Source organism: Solanum lycopersicum, chromosome 1, assembly GCF_036512215.1.
Source record: "Solanum lycopersicum chromosome 1, SLM_r2.1".
Lineage (NCBI taxonomy): Eukaryota > Viridiplantae > Streptophyta > Magnoliopsida > Solanales > Solanaceae > Solanum > Solanum lycopersicum.
Window position 1 is genome coordinate 88,588,761 of NC_090800.1, and position 20,594 is coordinate 88,609,354.

A 20,594-nucleotide genomic window follows, 5' to 3' on the forward strand; every position below is an offset into this window, starting at 1 on the left:
ATACATACTTTTAAGGCAAGTTTCTTTTTATTATTAATAATTTTCTTTTATAAAATAAAAGTATCAAATACAGTAATATAAGGTAATTAGGATTCTACTTTTATTTTACCCATTTGTTTAAGATTCTGTTTCTTTACTAAATAAAATTATCAACTTTTACAGAATTTAATGAGTATTAAGCTTGACATACAGAGCTTCAAGACTCATAGAGAGGCAAGTATCTAGAGTTTGGTTGTTACTTTTCCTTTCCCTAGAAAATAATTTTAACTTTAAAGTATAATTTTTGTTCAAAAGTTTATTTTTAAGTTTACTCCCGACACAATTATCATTTCAACTCAAGTTTTGAGCTTTAAATTATTGATTTGCGTGTTTATTTACTCATATGATTTTTGCAATTGTGATCCTCTGTTTTTCTTTATCAAATAGATGATATTATGATTTTTCATCTACATTTTCTATCATAAAATTTTCACAAGTAAAATTTTTTTTACATTAAATATTAAAGTGGAATTTTTTTAATAAGTATTAAAGTGGAAAAAAATTTACTTTTGAAAATTTTATGTTAGCAAATGTAGATGAAAAATCATAATGCCATCTATTTGATAAATAGAAACAGAGGATCACAATTGCAAAAGTCATATGAGTAAATAAACACAAATCAATTTAAAGCTCTAAACTTGAGTTAAAATAATAATTATGCCGGGAGTAAACTTAAAAATAAGCTTTTGAACAAAAATTGTACTTTAGAAGCTAAAATTATTTTCTAGGGAAAGGAAAACTAACAACCAAACTCTAGATACTTTCCTCTCCAGAGTCTTGAAGCTCTGTATATCAAGCTTTATGCTCATTTACTTCTATAAAAGTTGATAATCTTATTTAGCAAAGAAAGAGAATCTTAAACAAATGGGTAAAATAAAAGTAGAATCCTAATTACCTTATATTACTATATTTGATACTTTTATTTTATAAAAGAAAAATATTAATAAAAAAAGAAACTTGTCTTAAAAGTATGTGTTAGTGTAAAAGAAGTATACACCGACAGAGCATAAAATTTAAACTCATTTGAAAATATAAAAAAAATGTCAAAATGACAATCAAAATCCATTTTAGATGTTTAAAATGAATAAGACTCACTTATGATGTGTAAGTGAAAATTAATGTTAAATTTAAGAGGCATTGATGGGTTGAACCCCCTATCTTATTTTAAAAATTAAAAAAATTACAACCATACAATGTTGGATGGCAACCATTAAAGTACGATTTTATTTTAGCACGTTGCGCCCATGCACCTGTTCTTTTCCGTCCCATCTTGCTCAATAATGCTTTAATGAGTTTTTTCTTCTTTTTTATTTAACTTTTCCTATTTTTTAGGACCCATTTTTGTTGATTATTTATGTATTAATTTCATTATTTGTTTGATTTGTGAATAGAATAAAAATTAAGAATGTATTAATTATATACATTAGTCCTGTTTAATGGTTGGTAAGCATATGATTGAAGAAGAAGATTATTTTGAGGCGTGAAGAATCATTTTTATATCAAAGAGATATTGTTAGTATATATACGGAAAAGATATAAGCAATTCACTTCTGGTATATTTCCTTTTATATGCCTAAGGAAAAAGCAGATGCCCAAATTTTAACAGAAAATTAATGTAACATTTGCTAGTTTAAGCAGCCGTCTTATGCTGGTCAATTGCAAGTGACAAATGCAGTTTCATTTCCATTTATAGTTTCTGAGTTGTAGTAATTCGAGATTTTTAATTAAAAGGTTCAAAATTTAAATGAATAGACACATAAATAACAGAGAAGGTTCAACATCTACTATATATCTAAAAAATTATTTTAACCATATATAGATAATACTAATATTTTGACGAAGGGAGTTTGGACGTACCTGAGAACAAGGTGGCTTTCTTAGGTACAATATGCCTTTATACTGCCTCCGTTCACAGACCAAATTCATTTTCTTTTATTCTTAATTACAAAAGCATACATATATAATTGAAACACAACAGCATATAGGCTTAACGTCAAAAGCTCCCATATAATCCTATTGATCATCGATCAATCTTATTTCAAACAAGTAATTAATTACTTAACCATTGGAAGGTGGGGCAATCACTGAACCCTTAGCAATCTTGGACTTGAAAGACTTTGTCAAATCTGGAGTCGTATTTAGAGAGGCCTCTAAAATTGATGGAGACGCTGCTTCCCAAATTGAGTTTTTCCCACCTGATAATTCTCCATATACTTGCCTGCAAATATATCGTAAAACATTAATCAGTACTTACTATATACTAGTTAACGTCTTTGCATAAATTGTTAGAAATACTAACTTTGGCGATGTTTTCACGGAGAAGAACTACTCTTAGTCGCTTTTAAAAAAGACTTTTTTTTTTAGATCTGTTAGAATTATGAACTTTCTACGTACCTTCACAAACATAAGCAATTTTAGAGGAATCAGCATAGTGAGGTAAAGCTAAGCCACGAGGCTGAAGAATTAATAATCCAGCTGCAACTTTTTTCTGACTTAGAGTGGGAAATTGGCTACTTGACCATGTGTAGTATCCACCAACTCCTTCAACTTCCACTATCGTTTTATCGGCCTTTTTCGATGATAATATTAAATCCATCGACATATTTATCGTAGGTAAATATTATTATTCTATGCTCTTACATTCTTCAATTGTATCCTTCTATTTATAGAGGCTGCATGTATTAGGGCTTGGAAGTAATTTGTCAATCAATTATTGATCTTTTAAGTACCAAGCAATTTTTTTCTATTTTGTAATAAATTAAATAAAAATAATTTTGTCATATCTTTTTTAAAAATTGATTTGTCATACAAGACCTAATACATATGTTCCTTAAATTTTATTTGGATACTTATATTCTCTTTCTAATTTATGTCGAATCAAATTATACTCTCTCTATCCCTATTTATTTGTCCATATTTTCTATTCTTATTTACTTGTTCATTTTAATAAATCAAAAAAGAATAATAATTTTTTTTCCTAACATGCCCTTATTTAATTCTAGAAAATATCTAGTACTACTAAGAAAATACATTTATTATATTTGGAAAGTTACATAATCTTTTTAGTTAAAAATAAAATTGTAACTAATGTATGATAATAGTTGATGCCTTCTTAATATGTATATCACACTTCTAAAGTGGATACTAATTAGGGACAGATGAAATATTATATAAATTCATAAATATGGATTTCATATGTATTTCCATGACATGATAGTGAGAGGGCTATAAGTGGTCGCCATCAGTTATAAGAAGCCTTTAGCCCTTCGAAAAGGCAGTGTCTTTATTCATGACATTAAGGCAGTGTCTTAAAAGCTGGTCAAACTGATTTAAAAGCTGATTTTTAACTTATAAGTTGTTTTAAGTTGACCATATGTTTTATCTTTTTCTGTTTAATATTTTTATACAATCTCCAAATTATCTATATAACCCTAACATTTCTTTCTTCCATTTTTTCCTTTTCACGTTTGACATAAAAACTTCAGCACTTTTATCCAAACACATAACTATTTATTTTAAAAATAAATTTCAGCACTTTTAAAAGTACTTTTTTAAAGCTAATTTTATTAAGCCCATCCAAACAGGTCCTAAACCTTATTATCAGATGGTGGAAAATATGATTTGAGACTCATGTTTACAGCTATTACATATTGGGATGGCAAGCGGTACGGCCTCCCACCAGCTATTTTCCGTTTCTCTGTAACTTGATTATTTATGTATTAATTTTATATATTATTTAAATAGATATAAAAGTAATATAATTGTATTCATTTTATATAATATTCATTTTAATTGCTTCCAATGTTTCCTTTTCGTCAATATACATTTTTCAAACAGATGTCCATTTGTTTCCACGACTGTCCCATCACATAGGCAGCATTCAATATCATCCTTATCAATTAAATCTTTTTTAATTAAAAAATTATACTATTCATTTACCTTTTATTTTTCTTAAAGACGAGTAGAAAGTCTTTCCACCGGCAACTAATAAGTGATGGAAACTAATCTGAGTTGCCAATTAGTTTAAGTCATAATTTAATCGTCTATTTTTAATTATCACAATTTTTTTAAAGAATTAAATTATATAAATTTTGATTAGCATTTTACAATACATTTTTTAATCATATTGATATGCAAAAAGTTACAATTTTATAATACTTTTCATATAATTTTTTTTAATTCAAAATATCAAATTATTTAACTTTAAAAATGATTTAAATTAATATTTAAAAAATGTAACATTAACAATTAAAAATGGACCGAGGAAAGAAGTATATGGGTGGGTGTTAATTACATATTTTTGGATGTTAGTGTCCACTAACAATAATCGATGAGTCAATCTAATTTGCTTACTTATTTAATAAATTTTAGTACTGCCAGTTAAACAAGATAATCTATATATAAAAGAATATTTTTGTGGTCCCATAGTTAAAAATTGTTTGCCTATTAATTAAAGGATCCCAACTTTTCTAATGAATATGCCTAGACCAGGGCCAAGTCTATTTAGTAAGTATGATTAATGAATAGGGTCCCAACTACTTATCTATTAAAATTAAAATTTGTACCTTATGATTTATATATTTATAATAAAGTCAACTCGTTATAGGCATGTAAGTTATATGTGAGATGTTGATGATTCTAAAGTGTACGGAATGATGATATTGTATTCACGTGATTCCAGTTACGTGCAAATACTGAATGCAAGCTAATATACTAATTAGGTGTGTGGCTACAATATAAATTATAACAAATTTCTATGCTAATATACTAATTAGGTGTGTGGCTACAATATAAATTATAACAAATTTCTATGCTAATATACTAATTAGGTGTGTGGCTACAATATAAATTATAACAAATTTCTATGCTAATATACTAATTAGGTGTGTGGCTACAATGTAAATTAGAACAAATTTCTATGCTGATATACTAATTAGGTGTGTGCCTACAATGTGAAATTATAACAAATTTCTTTAAAAGCATGCGTAGACAATGAAATTTTGTGGAATTTACAAGATGCGATTTAATTTGAGTTGAGACTTTACAAAGTGTGTTCAACTCAAATTAGGATTTTGGAGGTTACTTAATCCTAAATTTTAATTTATGCCTATATAAAAGGTACTAAATTCTCTTTAAAACATCTCAGAAATTTCATATAGAGATCAAGATCTCGAATGCTTCACAAATTGATAGATTATTCATATAACGAGGTCAAATCTAAATCATTCCAGTTCGAGAAATATGCCACTAACGATCCTGGAATCATGAAATGATGGATAAATCTTAAGAGATTAGAATTAAGGGATCAATAGAATTATTACCCACTATTTTAATGAATAAAATCATATTTATTCATATTTTATTTGTATGATTTATTTATTTTTCATATGTTTAAAATTTATTACAAACAACATAGTTAATGTTAGTTCAATTAATAACAATATATCTCACGTCGAGAAAATCATGTATTGCACAATTTTGATTGTACACGTATTAATGCTATAAATTGTGGTGGATTTTATCGACTTCTTTTTAATAATGAATGCTCTACTAAAAATATTTACACGAAAAATATTTTTTTTCGTATTAAATAGACCATTAAATTAATTTGTAAGATAGAAAAGTTGCTTAGGGGTTGGTCGTTCCGCCCCCTATATGCCTAATTGTGGTCTTAATCAATTCAACGTGCCGTATACGTTTTGCTTTGTCTCATTCTTATATACTTGTGATATTTCTCTTTTTAATTTTATTTTATATATACTATTATTATTTATTTATTTTGGATAATTTATTATTTTTAGGGAAAAATATAAATTATCTCTGTAAATTGTACCCAAAAGTTATTTACACACTTAAAATATTATAGAGACCGATTACACACTTGCTCTTGTTAAAAGTGTAACTAATATCACTTCCTAACGTACAAAACCAGTCACACATATTAGAGTTGTGTGCACGTGCCTGCTAGATCCTGTGCAAGAATACACCTGTAATTTTTAAATCTTTTCACTTGTTTCCTAACAAATTTTGCCTTTATCTTCTCTCGTCATTTTTAAATTTTTTATCCTAATCATTTTACCTCTATCTTTTCTCATCTTCCTTACATGAATGACACCATTTTTGTCGTTATTTTTTCTCTTCTTTCTTATCTGAATGACACATTTTTAATCCTTTCTTCTGATTATAAAACATATTAAACAAATTATTGCGACAAATAAGATCGACGGAGTAACAGAGATGCTTAAAAAATTTGGAAAGAAATGAGGGACATGGATAACAAATTAAATCAAAGTTATTATTCAATACGACTTTGTCCCACTTTTCATCGCCATTGACATTAATTTGGAACCCAAAACTTATATTTCTCACTTCTTAAACTATCTAAACACCTTTCTTTCTTTTGAATTTTTAAAATATGGGTCAAATGAACTTTAATTGATAATGATTTATTTTGAATTTTCTTTTTAGTTAGTAGTGCTTTGATGGTAATGGATTGTGAAACTTGAAATAAATATTTTAGTATGTATAAATCTATTAAATTTGCAGCGCTTTGTATACTTGATAATCTTGATAAGTGGGGGTGGGAACAATTGAATTTTCTTGGTAATAAATATTTCGAAATTTAGGGTTTCACTCTTTAATGTTCTTTTGATGCTAATGGGTTGTGTAAAATTTAGATGAAAAAATTATCTTTTTTTTGTGAATCACTTTGCTAAATTAAGTATGAGTCAAATTAATGAAGAATTCTCAAGTAATGATAATATTGAGTTAATATTGAGTGGGAAATTGTAGAGTTTAGATAAAAAGAAAATGAAGAAGAAGTCTAAAAGAGAATGAGAGACGAGCATGCAATTGGGTGGGGGATATTTTTTTTGACTTTATTTCGACCCAAATGCACCTAATTTATATTTTTATTTTATTTTATTTCTACGTCAATTTTAGGGTAATATTAATTATACTTTCATCAAAAATAAATATATAATAAATTCTGATAATAGTTTAAACACGTAACTGAATTTTCACTACAAAACAAAGAATGAATATATACCTTTTCCTTTTATTGTTACTATATGTTGGGGAAATTGTGGGATCCTCCCACATCAATGGCTGGCTATCGCATATAGTGAAATAGTCTATCATTTCACAACAAATAACATTCATAAAATAATATGTCTTAACCAGAAGTGTAGTTTATTTTGGTCTCAAATAGGTTAAAATTTAAGTTTAGTCATGATCCATTTAATTTGAACTGTTTAATCTCAGTAATTTTGATAATGTATTATTATTCAACTTTATAATCATAATTTGAATTTTAACTTAAGAAAATTTAAATAAAAAAGTTATAAATGGATATATAAATCCTCAAAAATATAAAATAGATTGTAATTTATACTTTCAATATAAGAATTAAGAATATACATTATATGAAAATAAAAAATTTTAAAACGAGTTGAAACTGAAGAATAAATTGGGCTCAATTGAGAATTCTCTTAAAATAGGTTATAGTTTGATGAGCTGATATTGAACCTAATTATAATTACCTTGAGCCCAAGCGTTAAAATCTGGATAAGTTGGACAGATTACCTATACTAGGGGTGTACATGACCGGGTTGATTCAAAATTTTCAAATATCAAATCAAATCATTTGTGAAATTTTTTTAAGTTTATAAACCAAATCAAACTGATAAAATTCGATTTTTTCGAGTTTTTCAACATCGGGTTGGTTGGATTTTTCAAATACCGAACCATTGTGTCAGATTTTTAAATTTATAAATCAAATCAAACTAATAAACCTTGGATTTTTTTGGTAAAATTTGCATACAAACATATAATTAACTTGTGCTCCAAATATTTCTTTAGTCCAACCAAAATACAATTATCTAAGGTGTTTCTTTAAGAAAACAAAAAAACAAAATATGAGATAAGTACTGATGAAAATAATCATAACTTAAAGTAATAAATCATGCTAAAATAAGTTAAATAAATATTAGTTAAATTAGTAAATATTTAAGAAAAATTAAAATTAGATTATATATTTTAATTGTCTAAACCAATCTAAAACTAAAGAACAAATATTCAATATTGTTGTCATTCTTATTGTTGATTTGATTTTCTTTTGCAGTAGTATTAATTTGATTATAATTTAAGTTTTATTATAATTATCAACATTTATGAAATATAATATCTTGAATTTCAACTTTTAAACTTGAAATAATATATTAAAAGATAAAAATTATGAAATATATAAGAAATATTTTAAAATTATATCAAAGTAAATATTTTCATGTATAAAATAAAATTTTAAAATTAAATAAAGAATATCGGGTTGGTTTGGTCTCGAGTTATTTTTTTAGTTAAAACCAAACCAACCTAAATATAGTCAATTTTTTTTAATAGTAAATCAGATCAAACCAAATCACTGGTCGGATTGTTCTTGATTTGACTCTATGCGATTTGAGCGATTTTCAATTCGATTTTGTACACCCCCAGCCTATATTTTGGTTCATTTTTTACACCCCTAATCCTGTCTATTATCGTATAGATCCTATATACAATTATTGCACCACAAAACCACCACAAAAAAAAACAATCGTTGGCCTCATAAACTTGGCCACAGTTTTCATTTAGACACTTTAATTAGACTTTGTTCATTTTAGACAACTCGTGTCAGATTACATTGTGTTATTTTGAAACTTTTTTCAATAGTACATGTTGACTTCAACTGTGTGTTAACTAAGCGCGTCCACGTGAATTGGATGCCCAATTATATCATGCCAACTCATTAAAAGTCTATTATATTAAAGAGAAAAAATAAGAATTAAAATATATGACAAAGTAACCAATGAATAAATGACATGTGGTCTTTTTATCCCAAAAAGTTAAATAAATGCACTTGCCAAATTTAAAGAGAAAAATGCAAACCCCCAGTCATCTTCCTCATTCATCTTCTCCATTATATTGCTCCATTTCAATTATTTCTTAGTTTTATATTTTTTGTCGTAAATCCTCGCTCATACAATCTACTCTTTCATATTTCTTCATTTTCATTAGCTTTGCTATCACACCCCAACCATCTTCACCATTTTATTCCTTTTTTTTTGTGATTTTTTTCTGCCATAATCCCCATTCGTTGCACCCTCTCTTCTATCTCTTCATTTGATTTAGGGCTAAAAGGTGCAAATCTATAACAATAATAGTTCATATTTTTGAGATTACAGTCTTTTTTCTTTAATTTTGTGATATTTGTAATTTAATTAGGGCTCAAGATTAGTGAGATTAACATTTACATAGTAAAAATTAAAATTTTTTTGCTCGTATTTTAGGATTATTGTGGGTGAAGTTTAAATGATTTGGGGTGTTGTTGATATGAGTTTGATTTATTATTTTTTTTTTCGGATCTATTTATATTTGTAGTGTGAAATTAAAATTATTATAGCAAAAGATTTAAGATTTGAGAAATAATAAAAGAGATAGTGGCTATAAAATGAAAAAAAGAGAAGAAAAAATAAAATAAAATAAACTAAATAAGTTCTTGACGCGTTAATGGCGAGTGTATAATACTCACAGCGTCAAAATGATACAACAAAATCCAACATAAAATGTTTAAAATGAACAAAATCTAATTAAAATGTACAACACTCACTTTACCATGTTAAGCGTGGATGAAATGATGATAAATTATCAATTTTAAATTTATCTAGGAAAAAGACATGAGAAAGAAAAAGAGAGCATTGGAATTATTGGAGTCTGAAATGAACTCACTCCAATTCCTTAAGTTACTAAGTTGTGAAAAATCTTGTATACTTGTTTCATTAGATGTAAATTCTTAGTGTTTTTTTAAAGTGCATATATGGTCCAATGGTAGAATTATTCAATATCAAAGTAAATACTAAACTACTATATTCCCTTTATATTATACATTTTTTTAAAAATGACTGATTATGTCATAAGACTTTTTTAAAAAAAGTTATATATTTAAAGAAAGCCGTGTCCCATCATTTTCCGACATACTCGATCAATTATTAGTAACAATTTTTAGTGGTGAAAGTAGGTAGGTAAATTTTAACAAAGATTGGTGGCAGGGCATTATATCATAAAAATGTAAATTATGCCTCAAAAAGAAACTAATTTAACAATATGTAAACATGAACCAGCAATTGGGTTCGTAGCAAATTCATTTTTCTTTTATTCTTAGGAAGAATGACATTCATATACACACACAATGATACACACATAAAGAGCTTTTATAAGCTTGTATTCAAGAAAATCTAACACCAAAAACTCCCATATGATCTTCAAATAAAGTAAAATAGTTCAAATATATCGACTTCACCGTCGATGTTATTTTCAAGCATAGAATTTCTTTTTTTTTTTGCTTAAATAGTTGAAGGTGGGGAAATCACAGCACCCTTAGCAATCTTGGCCTTGAATGACTTTGTCAAATCTGGAGTCCTATTAAGAGAAGCCTCTAAAATTGATGGAGATGCTGCTTCCCAAATTGATTTTTTCCCACCCGATAATTCTCTGTACGTTTGCCTGTAAATACATATAGAACAATAATATCATATCATTTATTTGCATGTTTTAGTTTTTATCTTAGTTAAACGATATGATTGATTACTTACTTTGACGATGTTTTCAGGGAGAAAAATTCGATCCCTCCTTCATCAGCTTCCACTACAAATGGAAAAAATTTTGGTACAAAAAACAGTTCACCTTCTTCCACTTTTGCATCCAACACAACCTTGCCAAACAGTCCCACAATTACAACACGTCCACTTCCTTTCGTAATATAACTCAAATGAATAGACGAATCTGCTGTAAAAATGGGACCAAGTACAGCACCAGGTTCCAAAACTAGGCGATTCGCGCTTAATCCAACCTCTCCGAGCAACGCTATATTCTTACCGCTCACCGAAGATAAAACTCCACCGTTTTTAACCTCAACACAAGGTTTTGCACCATCCAAGTTGTGAACCAACTTGCGTTTTGCGCTGTTGGATGCATTTGGAATTTGTATACCTTCATTTACCTTAATTAAAAGATTTAAACTACTTTGATCTTTCATAAGTTTTTCAGATTCAGTTATGTTCATGTGAAAAGATTTAGCAATTAATTCATTAGGGAATCCGTTTAGTATACCAGCAGCACTAGTTAAAAAGAAATAACAGTATTCTCCTGGTGTATAATCCTTAGACGATTCTCCCAAGAAAATTATAGTGAGTTTAGTGTCACCAGCATTGTACCACCATGACACTGTTCCCACCGTAACTGGTAGGGTATCCCCTTTTTGAATTTTTACAACTTCTTCTTTTGAATCTTCTGGTGAGATCAATCCAGCAATACATTCACCTGTGAAAATGAAATATAAGTGTTAGTTATTTTAGTCTGTTTCAAAATGAATATATAACGAAAATGTGTATATGTATGTTATATATATACCTTCACAAACATAAGCAATTTTAGAGGAATCAGCATAGTGAGGTAAAGCTAAGCCACGAGGCTGAAGAAGTAATAATCCAGCTGCTATTTGTTTCTGGCTTAGAACGGGAAATTGGCTACTTGACCATGTGTAGTATCCACCAACTCCTTCAACTTCCACTATCGTTTTATCGGCTTTTTTCGATGATAATATTAAATCCATCGATATATTTTCTTTTTTACTCAAACTATAGACAAAAAGAAGGGAATTGTTGTACGCATTCCGAAGAGTCCGTCTCTTTCATTTTATAGAGACAACACACCTCTGACTTTGATGTATAATAAAAAAATTGTTGCTTAAAATAGATCAGTATATTATTTTTTCCTCTTTTTTTTTGGTTTTAAATATTGAGTGTCGTTATCATAGAATATTTGAATTGTTATCTCAAATATAACCATCGGACTTTTATGTGTGAAATTATAGAAAAATGGAAGTATAACATTTTCAATTATCGAGTAATGATATGGTGTAATAAAAAAATCAATTCATTCTCATCACGATACAAGTAAATGGAATATATTTACTCAATCAACACGTCTTTGTGTATACTTTCATTTAATAATATAATAAGGTAATAATTATTTATTCATATACAATTTCATTATATTGAGTTGGAAACTAAATAAGCCACAAAAGTGTAAAAATGACCAAAATAAGCCACTATTTTAGTTAGTAACTAAAATAAGCTTAGTGGAAAAAAAAGTTCCACTTTATCTAATTTTCTAAATGTTTTCCGTTAGGGTCATAACGTGTATTTTTAATGTATAACGGAACTTTTTCTTCCACTTTACAAAGTGGAGTTTTTTCTTCCACTTTATAAGAGGAATATTTTTCACGTTTCGAAAAAGTTTTTTCAGTGTTGTCATACAATTATGTTGATTAGACATGTCATAAAACGGAAAAAAATATTACACTATGTATTTTTATTTTTTTATTCAGAAAAAACTTTCAATCTCTATTTAAGGTCGTTTAAAATGATTGATATCACCTACAAAATAAAATCTTCTATATTTTGTTCATTCAATCTCAAAAAAAAATGTCTTCTACGCCTAAAGTTAAAGTTTCAATTTATAATTGTCCTCCCAAACACAATGCTAAATATCCAATTAATGTTCGATATCATAAATTCATTTCATCAATTTATAAAAGAATGGGTATAAACAGTACTGATTATAATTTGATTATAGTCGGAAAATACCCTACTTCATTTTTATCACAAGGACAAGTTAATTTTGGAGAGTGAATTATCTATAATGACGAATCGTTGACCGACTTTTTGAGGGTTCCAAATGACTACATAGATCAAATCAAGTTAACAATACTTGAAATCTATGTTAGGAAGGAGCCTAAGATTAGTCAACAACGTTCTCATTTATCAGTCGATGTCAATCCCCAATTAGAAAATCGTAATAGCGTTGATGAATTTCCAATAACTCAATCTGCTGATTTTCCTAACATGACTCATTATCAAAATATTCTTACCGGCTGATATGATTTTGATTTAAATGAAACTATCAATGAAAGTGATCGGTAATGCTCAATAATTATATTTCAATCATTATTTATTGATTTTGTCAATTATTTATTAGTTTATATGATTTATTTTTCTTATTATTATATATTTTGTAGCGGTTTACCTCAGCAAGATAGGAATATTGCTCCAAGTTATGGATTAGATAATTATTTTGGTCAGTCATCACACTTTGAAATGACGGAAAATGTTGGGACATCCTCAAATTTTTATGTCTCGCCTACTTTTGGTGCAGATGATTTTCAGTATGTTCAACGTTTGATTTTTTTTATTTAAGTAAGTTAATTGCATGAGCGAAATATTTATACTTTTTTACATATATAGGGAAAATATCACACAAGATGAACCCATTGATCCTGTGAATATTGATGATCGTGACCTTCCTAATTATGGCTCACCTTCAGGTAGTGATAGTGATGATTTGCCTAATGCTGAGGAATCAGGAGATAATGTTCCATTTGAGGCATCATCTAGTGATGATGATGTTTCTACCCTCAATCGATCGCCAAGACCAATGTCCATGAGCCCGTTTCGTAATCATGAAATTCCTTATCTTGATCATCTCCCGGATGGTTCAGATATCTTTGGTGATACATATGATGAGTATACATCACAACGTACGTGGCATGAACCAGAAGATTTCATGAATGGTGCTATTTATATTGAAAAAGGCATGTTATTCAATTCAAAGAAGCAGTTGCAAAGAGTAGTTAAACTTCTACATTTGAAAGTAGCAAGGGAGTACTTTGTTATTAAATCGACAAAAAAATCATGGCGACTTATTTGCAGGCGTGTAGAACAAGGATGTCGATTTAGGTTGACTTATTTTATTGATAAACATACTAACATGTGGAATGTTGGAAGATATATTGAAGAACATACATGTGATATGGGTACATGTCGCGAAGGACATTTCAACTTGGATGTTGAGATGATTGCTAACGTCCTTCGTGTTGATATAGAAAGAACACCAAGGTACTATTTTATCCTTAGATGATTCTTATTTAATAAGAAAATATTCATTTTTATTTGATAATTAATATTATTATTACTTTTCAGGTTTCCCATCAAAGACTGTCAAATAGCCGTTCTTAAAGCATATGGCATTTCGATAAGTAGAAGAAAAGCCTATTTTGATCGCAAGCGGGCTTTTGAAAAAGCCTATGGTACTTGGGAGGGTATTATTTTATCGTTTAATATATTATGGTCCAATAAAGATTATGGTTCATAAATGTTGATAATTACAATAAAACTTAAGTCAAAATCAAATTAATACTAATGCCAAAAAAAAAATCAATTCAAGAATGACAATAATATTGAATATTTGTTCTTTAGTTTTATATTGGTTTAGTCAATTAAAATACATAATCTAATTTTAATTTTTCTTAAATATTTTGTAATATAACTAGTACTTGTTAAACTTATTTTAGCATGATTTAGTACTTTTAAATTATGATTATTTTCATTATGATTTTCTAATATTTATTTTATATGATGATTTCATTAGTATTTTTTATCGAATATTTTTGTGTCGTTAATACGCATCTCATATTTTGTAATATTTTTTAAGAAACACTTTAGATAACTATATTTTGATTGAACCAAAGAAATATTTGGAATACAAGTTAATTATATATTTGTATGCAATCTTAACTAGAAAAATCTTAAAATATGGAAAAATCCGAAGTTTATAGTTTGGTTTGATTTATAAATTTAAAAAATCGACACAATTGTTTGATTTGGTATTTGAAAAATCCGAACCAATCCGAGGTTGAAAAATTCAAATTTTGTTTGTTTGATTTGATTTATAAATTAAAAAAATTTCACAAATAATTTGATTTGATATTTAAAAAAATCCAACCACCCGCTCATATACACCCCTACGATAATATATCCAGTAAATTTTTAAAAAATTATTATGTGATCTTATTTTATATTAAAGATAAAAGTTTTGTATTACCATTATAATATTATATGAAATACAATAACTTCAATAATTTGAATATTAATTACATTTTTCAAACGTTTCTGAAATTATAACGATCTCAAATCAGAACTCGTGAATATATTATTTCTTCGTTCGATATATGAATTATGTATCAAATATATAATTATATATCAAATATATAAATATAAGCTAGATTCATATCAACTTAGATTTGAAAGTGAACTAATCATTATCTTTGAACAAAGTGTTAATTTGAATGAGTGCCGAGCTTAGAGTCTATATTATCTTAGAAATTGCCACGAGTTGACTATGAAGTACAGCAAATTTATATTACATTTTTTTTTATTTTAATTTGCATGATATGTGAAATTCTGAAAATCAATCGAATTTTTCTTTGATTATAAATTTATAATATTTTTAAAGTAATAATAAATATATGAAATTACTTACATTAATTTTTTTAAAAATTATTTCAAGTTGAAATTAAAGAAATAAATGAATACAGAGGGAGGCAACATGACATGTGGCATCAAAAAATTATTTTTTGGTAGTTTATTATTTATTAGAAATGGAGCTTTATATTGTGTACACGTAAGCGCCTAATAAGTTTTACAATGCGACACGTTATTATCAAATTTGAAGAGTTCAAAATGCTTTTGTGATGACAAATAACTCAATGTCATCAACTCCAAGAAGCACTAATATCGTTGAAGGACACGTATACTAATAATAAATTTTAATTTTCATAACCCTCGTCTCATTTGATTTTAAAAATAAAATAAATCTAACCACATAAATATTTAAACATGATTTTAGATCATAATAAATATTAGATGTGTTCCTTTTTTTTCTAAAATATTGTTCCTTCCCTCTTTCCCTAATTATTTTTCAATATTCCTTAGTTATTCGTCTATTTTAACAAATTAAAAAGAATAATTTTTATTTTATTATGTTCTTAATTAATTATATTTTAAAAAGGTAGAATTTGATAAAAATTTGAAATTTTTAATTCATCTCCTTTATAATTAATAGTGATAAAATAGTCATTTATTAATATGTGTCGATTCAAAAGTGAACAAATAATTAGAGACAAAAAAAAACTATCTACCTTCCCTTCTCTTAATTTATATCACCTACTTTTGTTTTTAATCGGTCATAAAAAAATGACACATTTCTATATCAAATAACAATTTAACTTTAAAATATCCACTTTACTATTAATAAAAAATTTACAGCCACTTAAATTTTTGTCTTTCATTTAAAATCACAAAGTTTAAAAATCCTCCTTTTTTCTCATTTAAGTTTCACATCAAATTAAATAACTTCGCATAAAATGAGACTAAACAATTCTAAAATGAAACAGATGAAATACCATAATTTTATGTAGCTCGTCTAAACTGGCGTTAGTATATTTGATTTCCTTTTTTTTTTAATTAAAAGCTACATTTGTGGTTCTTCTTTGACATTTGTGAGACTATTTTTTGTTTTCTCGAGTGTTTACCACATGGAAACAGTGATTTTAGATTGTTTTTTTCTTCTTATTATTCTATAAAAACCTTCAAAATTAAATTGACGTTAAAATGCAAAAGGAAATGTTGGCCAAATATATTACAACAATGAATTGTGGTACTACTAGCTCAACAAGATACTCTATATAAATAAATATTTTTGGATTTTCAAAACCAAAATTGTTGAATGGAATGCCTATTAATTAAATTTTCGAATGAATGTGTGCCGTGTACTATATAAACTAGGGCAAGTGCTAGTTAAGAGGCAAGCCAGTCTAGTTTGTATAATTTATTGTGAATATGCTCCAACTTACTGGGCCAACCATTAATTATTGAAATTTGTAACTTATGATACTAAATGCATGCTAATATAATACACTGATTAGGTATGTGGATTTACAAGTCCAATTAAGTAGACTCGTAATAGACATGCAAATTATGTGTTATGTTATGAGGATGATGATTCATTTTGTACCCATGTGATTCCAGTTAAGCGGAGATACTAAGCTAGCATTTCGTTATAAATTTTTAAATATTTTCGGTAAATATTTATTTAGATAAAATTTTATCATGTTTTTAATCATATTATTTAAAAAATAAATTTTATCCTTTTAAGAAATATGATATATACCATAAGTTTTAAAAGCTATAAAGCTAACAATATGTTTTGTATTACATAACACGTGACTTTGTTACCTTAAGCGAATTGTTATCATTTTCATTAACAATTATATCATCACTTTCATATTTACTAAATATTCTATCGCTACTTTAATGTTCACGTTAAATAGTATGTAAAATAAACGCAAACAACTACAATAAAAGGTGTTATTGTAAAAGATAAAACTTTGGTGTAGATTTTTTGAATAGTTAAAAGTTTTCAAATATTGAAATTGACCTAGTTTTTTTTCTAGTATTTATGAATTTAGATTATTTATCAAATAATGATAAGTTGTATGGACAAACACTATTTGCCAAAAATAAATTTTCGAATTTTATTTGATAAATCTGTGGCCAAGCGGGCCTTATATGCGTCCTAATACACTAATTAGGTATGCAGGAGAAATGTAACAATTATAAATTTTTCTTTGAAAGCGTGGTTTATGATGATTTGATTTATAACAATTTCAGTCGGAAAAAGATAATATATATATTGCACAATTTTGATTGTTTGAAAGATAATAACAGATTCTTGTATTGATGTTGTAAATTGTGGTAGATTTTTTTTTGGTTAATTAATACGTATATTCACGATAATCTCATTTGTTTCAACAGAGAAGGGGTCCATCTTTTATTTTTACATTTAGAATTCGACTTGTATGATGAATACTAATAGAAATTCAACTATTATGTTAAAGAAAAGTTTGTTTCAGAGGGAGAAAAAGATGTATCGAATTCTTTTTATAATGACAAAGAAGATAATAATAGTGAATGTTCTAACAAAAACATTTTCACGAAAATCAATTTTTTTTTATCATGAAAACTAAATCAATTCAACATGCGTATAAGTTTTGCTTTGTCATTCTTTTATATTTGTTATATTTTTTTCTTTTTAATTTTGTTTTATATATACTAGCTGTTTTTTTTTTTTGGGGGGGGGGGGGGTAATTTATTATTGTTTCTATATGTTGGGTGTGAATTGTGGGATTCTCCCACATCGATTGCTGATAGTTATATATAGTAATTATATAATATATAATCACATGCATTACCATGTATATGCAACATATAACATTCTACAGAGTCTATGCATATATACATTACATTACAGCTATAATACTTTGAGTTTGATTAATTCATAGCAGTTTATCATTTTTAAAAAAAATACTCCCTTCTTTCCTATTTTATGACCAACAAACACAAATGATTCACTTAATTTTTTTATTATAATTATTTATGTATTAATTTTATGAAATAATCAATATTTTTATTTTGGTAAACTATTCATAATAACGATGAAATATAAAAACAAACAGAGGAAGTATATATATGTCAAATTCTTATTTTGCTCTATTGAGAAAAGTGTGCATTCCTAGGAAGTGGAAAATAAGATGTAAACATGAATAGACAATTTAACAAATTCTATGCTTAGAGGCCGCGCAGAAAACGACTTTTTTTTTATATATAAGTAATCAAAAAGGAAAATTTACCTAATTAGATAACCATATTTATATATGATCTTATTCTTTAAAATTATTATATATTAGTAAGTTAATAAATTTTAAATGTGTCGAAATATATTTATTTTTGTTATCACATACATTTAAAAGAGGTGAACAGGTGAAGCAAAAAGGCGAGCAACATATTTACAATATATGTAAATTTTAGCACGTTGCGCCCATGCACCTGTTCTTTTCCGTCCCATCTTACTCAATAATGCTTTAATGTGTTTTCTTCTTCTTTTTATTTAAATTTTCCTATTTTTGTTGGTGTATAATGCTCCACCTAATTCATGAATAATTTGATTATTTATGTACTAATTTTACTATTTGTTTGATTTGTGAATGAATTGAATAAAAATTAAGAACTTATTAATTTTATACATTAGTCCTGTTTAATGGTTGGTAAGCATATAATTGAAAAAGAAGATTATTTTGAAGCGTGAAGAATCATTTTTATATCAAAGAGATATTGTTAGTATATATTCGGAAAAGATATAAGCAATTCACTTCTGGTGTATATTTCCTTTTATATGCCTAAGGAGTAGGCAGATGCCCAAATTTTAACAGAAAATTAATGTAACGTTTGCTAGTTTATGCAGCCGTCTTATGCAAGTGACAAATGCAGTTTCATTTCCATTTATAGTTTCTGAGTGAAAGTCGAGATTTTCAATTAAGATGTTCAAAATATGAATAAATAGATACACGAAGTAATAGAGAAGATTTAACATTTACTATATGTATCTAAAAGATTATTTTAACTACGTATAAATAATACTAATATTCCGACGAAGGGAGTTTGGATGGACCTGAGAACAAGGTGGCTCCGCCACTGTTTCTGAGGTACATTATGCCTTTATACTGCCTCAGAGCATCCGCTTACAGACCAAATTCATTTTCTTTTTATTCTTAATTAAAAAAGGCATACATATATAATTGAAACACAACATCATATAAGCTTAACGTCAAAAGCTCCCATATAATCCTATATATTAGATCATCAATCAATCTTATTTCAAACAAGTAATTAATTACTTAACCATTGGAAGGTGGGGCAATCACTGAACCCTTAGCAATCTTGGACTTGAAAGACTTTGTCAAATCTGGAGTCGTATTTAGAGAGGCCTCTAAAATTGATGGAGACGCTGCTTCCCAAATTGAGTTTTTCCCACCTGATAATTCTCCATATACTTGCCTGCAAATATATCGTAAAACATTAATCAGTACTTACTATATACTAGTTAACGTCTTTGCATAAATTGTTAGAAATACTAACTTTGGCGATGTTTTCACGGAGAAGAACTACTCTTAGTCGCTTTTAAAAAAGACTTTTTTTTTTAGATCTGTTAGAATTATGAACTTTCTACGTACCTTCACAAACATAAGCAATTTTAGAGGAATCAGCATAGTGAGGTAAAGCTAAGCCACGAGGCTGAAGAATTAATAATCCAGCTGCAACTTTTTTCTGACTTAGAGTGGGAAATTGGCTACTTGACCATGTGTAGTATCCACCAACTCCTTCAACTTCCACTATCGTTTTATCGGCCTTTTTCGATGATAATATTAAATCCATCGACATATTTATCGTAGGTAAATATTATTATTCTATGCTCTTACATTCTTCAATTGTATCCTTCTATTTATAGAGGCTGCATGTATTAGGGCATGGAAGTAATGAGTCAATCTATTATTGATCTTTTAACTTCTTAAGTAATTTTTTCTATTTTGTAATAAATTAAAGAAAAATAATTTTGTCATATCTTTTTTAAAAATTGAGTGGTTATATAAGACCAAATACATATATTCCTTAAATTTTAGTTTGATACTTTAATTTATTATTATTGTATTTTTTATTTATGTCGAATCAAATTATAATATCTCTGTTCCTATTTACTTTTTCATATTTTCTATTCTTATTTACTTGTCT

General features: G+C 27.3%; 1 protein-coding gene and 2 long non-coding RNA genes across 3 annotated transcripts; all 3 read right to left on the reverse strand.

Moving 5' to 3' along the window:
- Nucleotides 1–1,800: 1,800 nt before the first annotated feature.
- On the reverse strand, nucleotides 1,801–2,860 carry LOC138338368 (uncharacterized). Its single transcript, XR_011211815.1, has 2 exons — nucleotides 2,434–2,860; nucleotides 1,801–2,257 (listed from the first exon to the last, which is right to left on the reverse strand). It is a non-coding gene; the product is annotated as an uncharacterized lncRNA (long non-coding RNA).
- A 7,341-nt stretch (nucleotides 2,861–10,201) lies between these two features.
- LOC101253730 (cocosin 1) lies at nucleotides 10,202–12,552 on the reverse strand. Its single transcript, XM_019211813.2, has 3 exons — nucleotides 11,482–12,552; nucleotides 10,665–11,391; nucleotides 10,202–10,575 (listed from the first exon to the last, which is right to left on the reverse strand). Exons 1-3 carry the CDS (start codon nucleotides 11,681–11,683, stop codon nucleotides 10,416–10,418), a joined length of 1,089 nt encoding a protein of 362 aa, XP_019067358.2. The 5' UTR covers nucleotides 11,684–12,552; the 3' UTR covers nucleotides 10,202–10,415.
- Nucleotides 12,553–19,546: 6,994 nt separating this feature from the next.
- LOC138338377 (uncharacterized) lies at nucleotides 19,547–20,291 on the reverse strand. Its single transcript, XR_011211816.1, has 2 exons — nucleotides 20,039–20,291; nucleotides 19,547–19,862 (listed from the first exon to the last, which is right to left on the reverse strand). It is a non-coding gene; the product is annotated as an uncharacterized lncRNA (long non-coding RNA).
- Nucleotides 20,292–20,594: the final 303 nt, after the last annotated feature.

What these genes read in the sequence shown, in the direction of transcription:
- LOC101253730 (XM_019211813.2), bottom strand. Translation starts at nt 11,683, where the DNA reads ATGGATTTAATATTATCATCGAAAAAAGCCGATAAAACGATAGTGGAA. An exon ending in AATTGCTTATGTTTGTGAAG is followed by an intron (nt 11,392 to 11,481) that starts GTATATATATAA and finishes TCATTTTCACAG; the next exon opens with GTGAATGTATTGCTGGATTG. An exon ending in TCCCTGAAAACATCGTCAAA is followed by an intron (nt 10,576 to 10,664) that starts GTAAGTAATCAA and finishes ATGTATTTACAG; the next exon opens with GCAAACGTACAGAGAATTAT.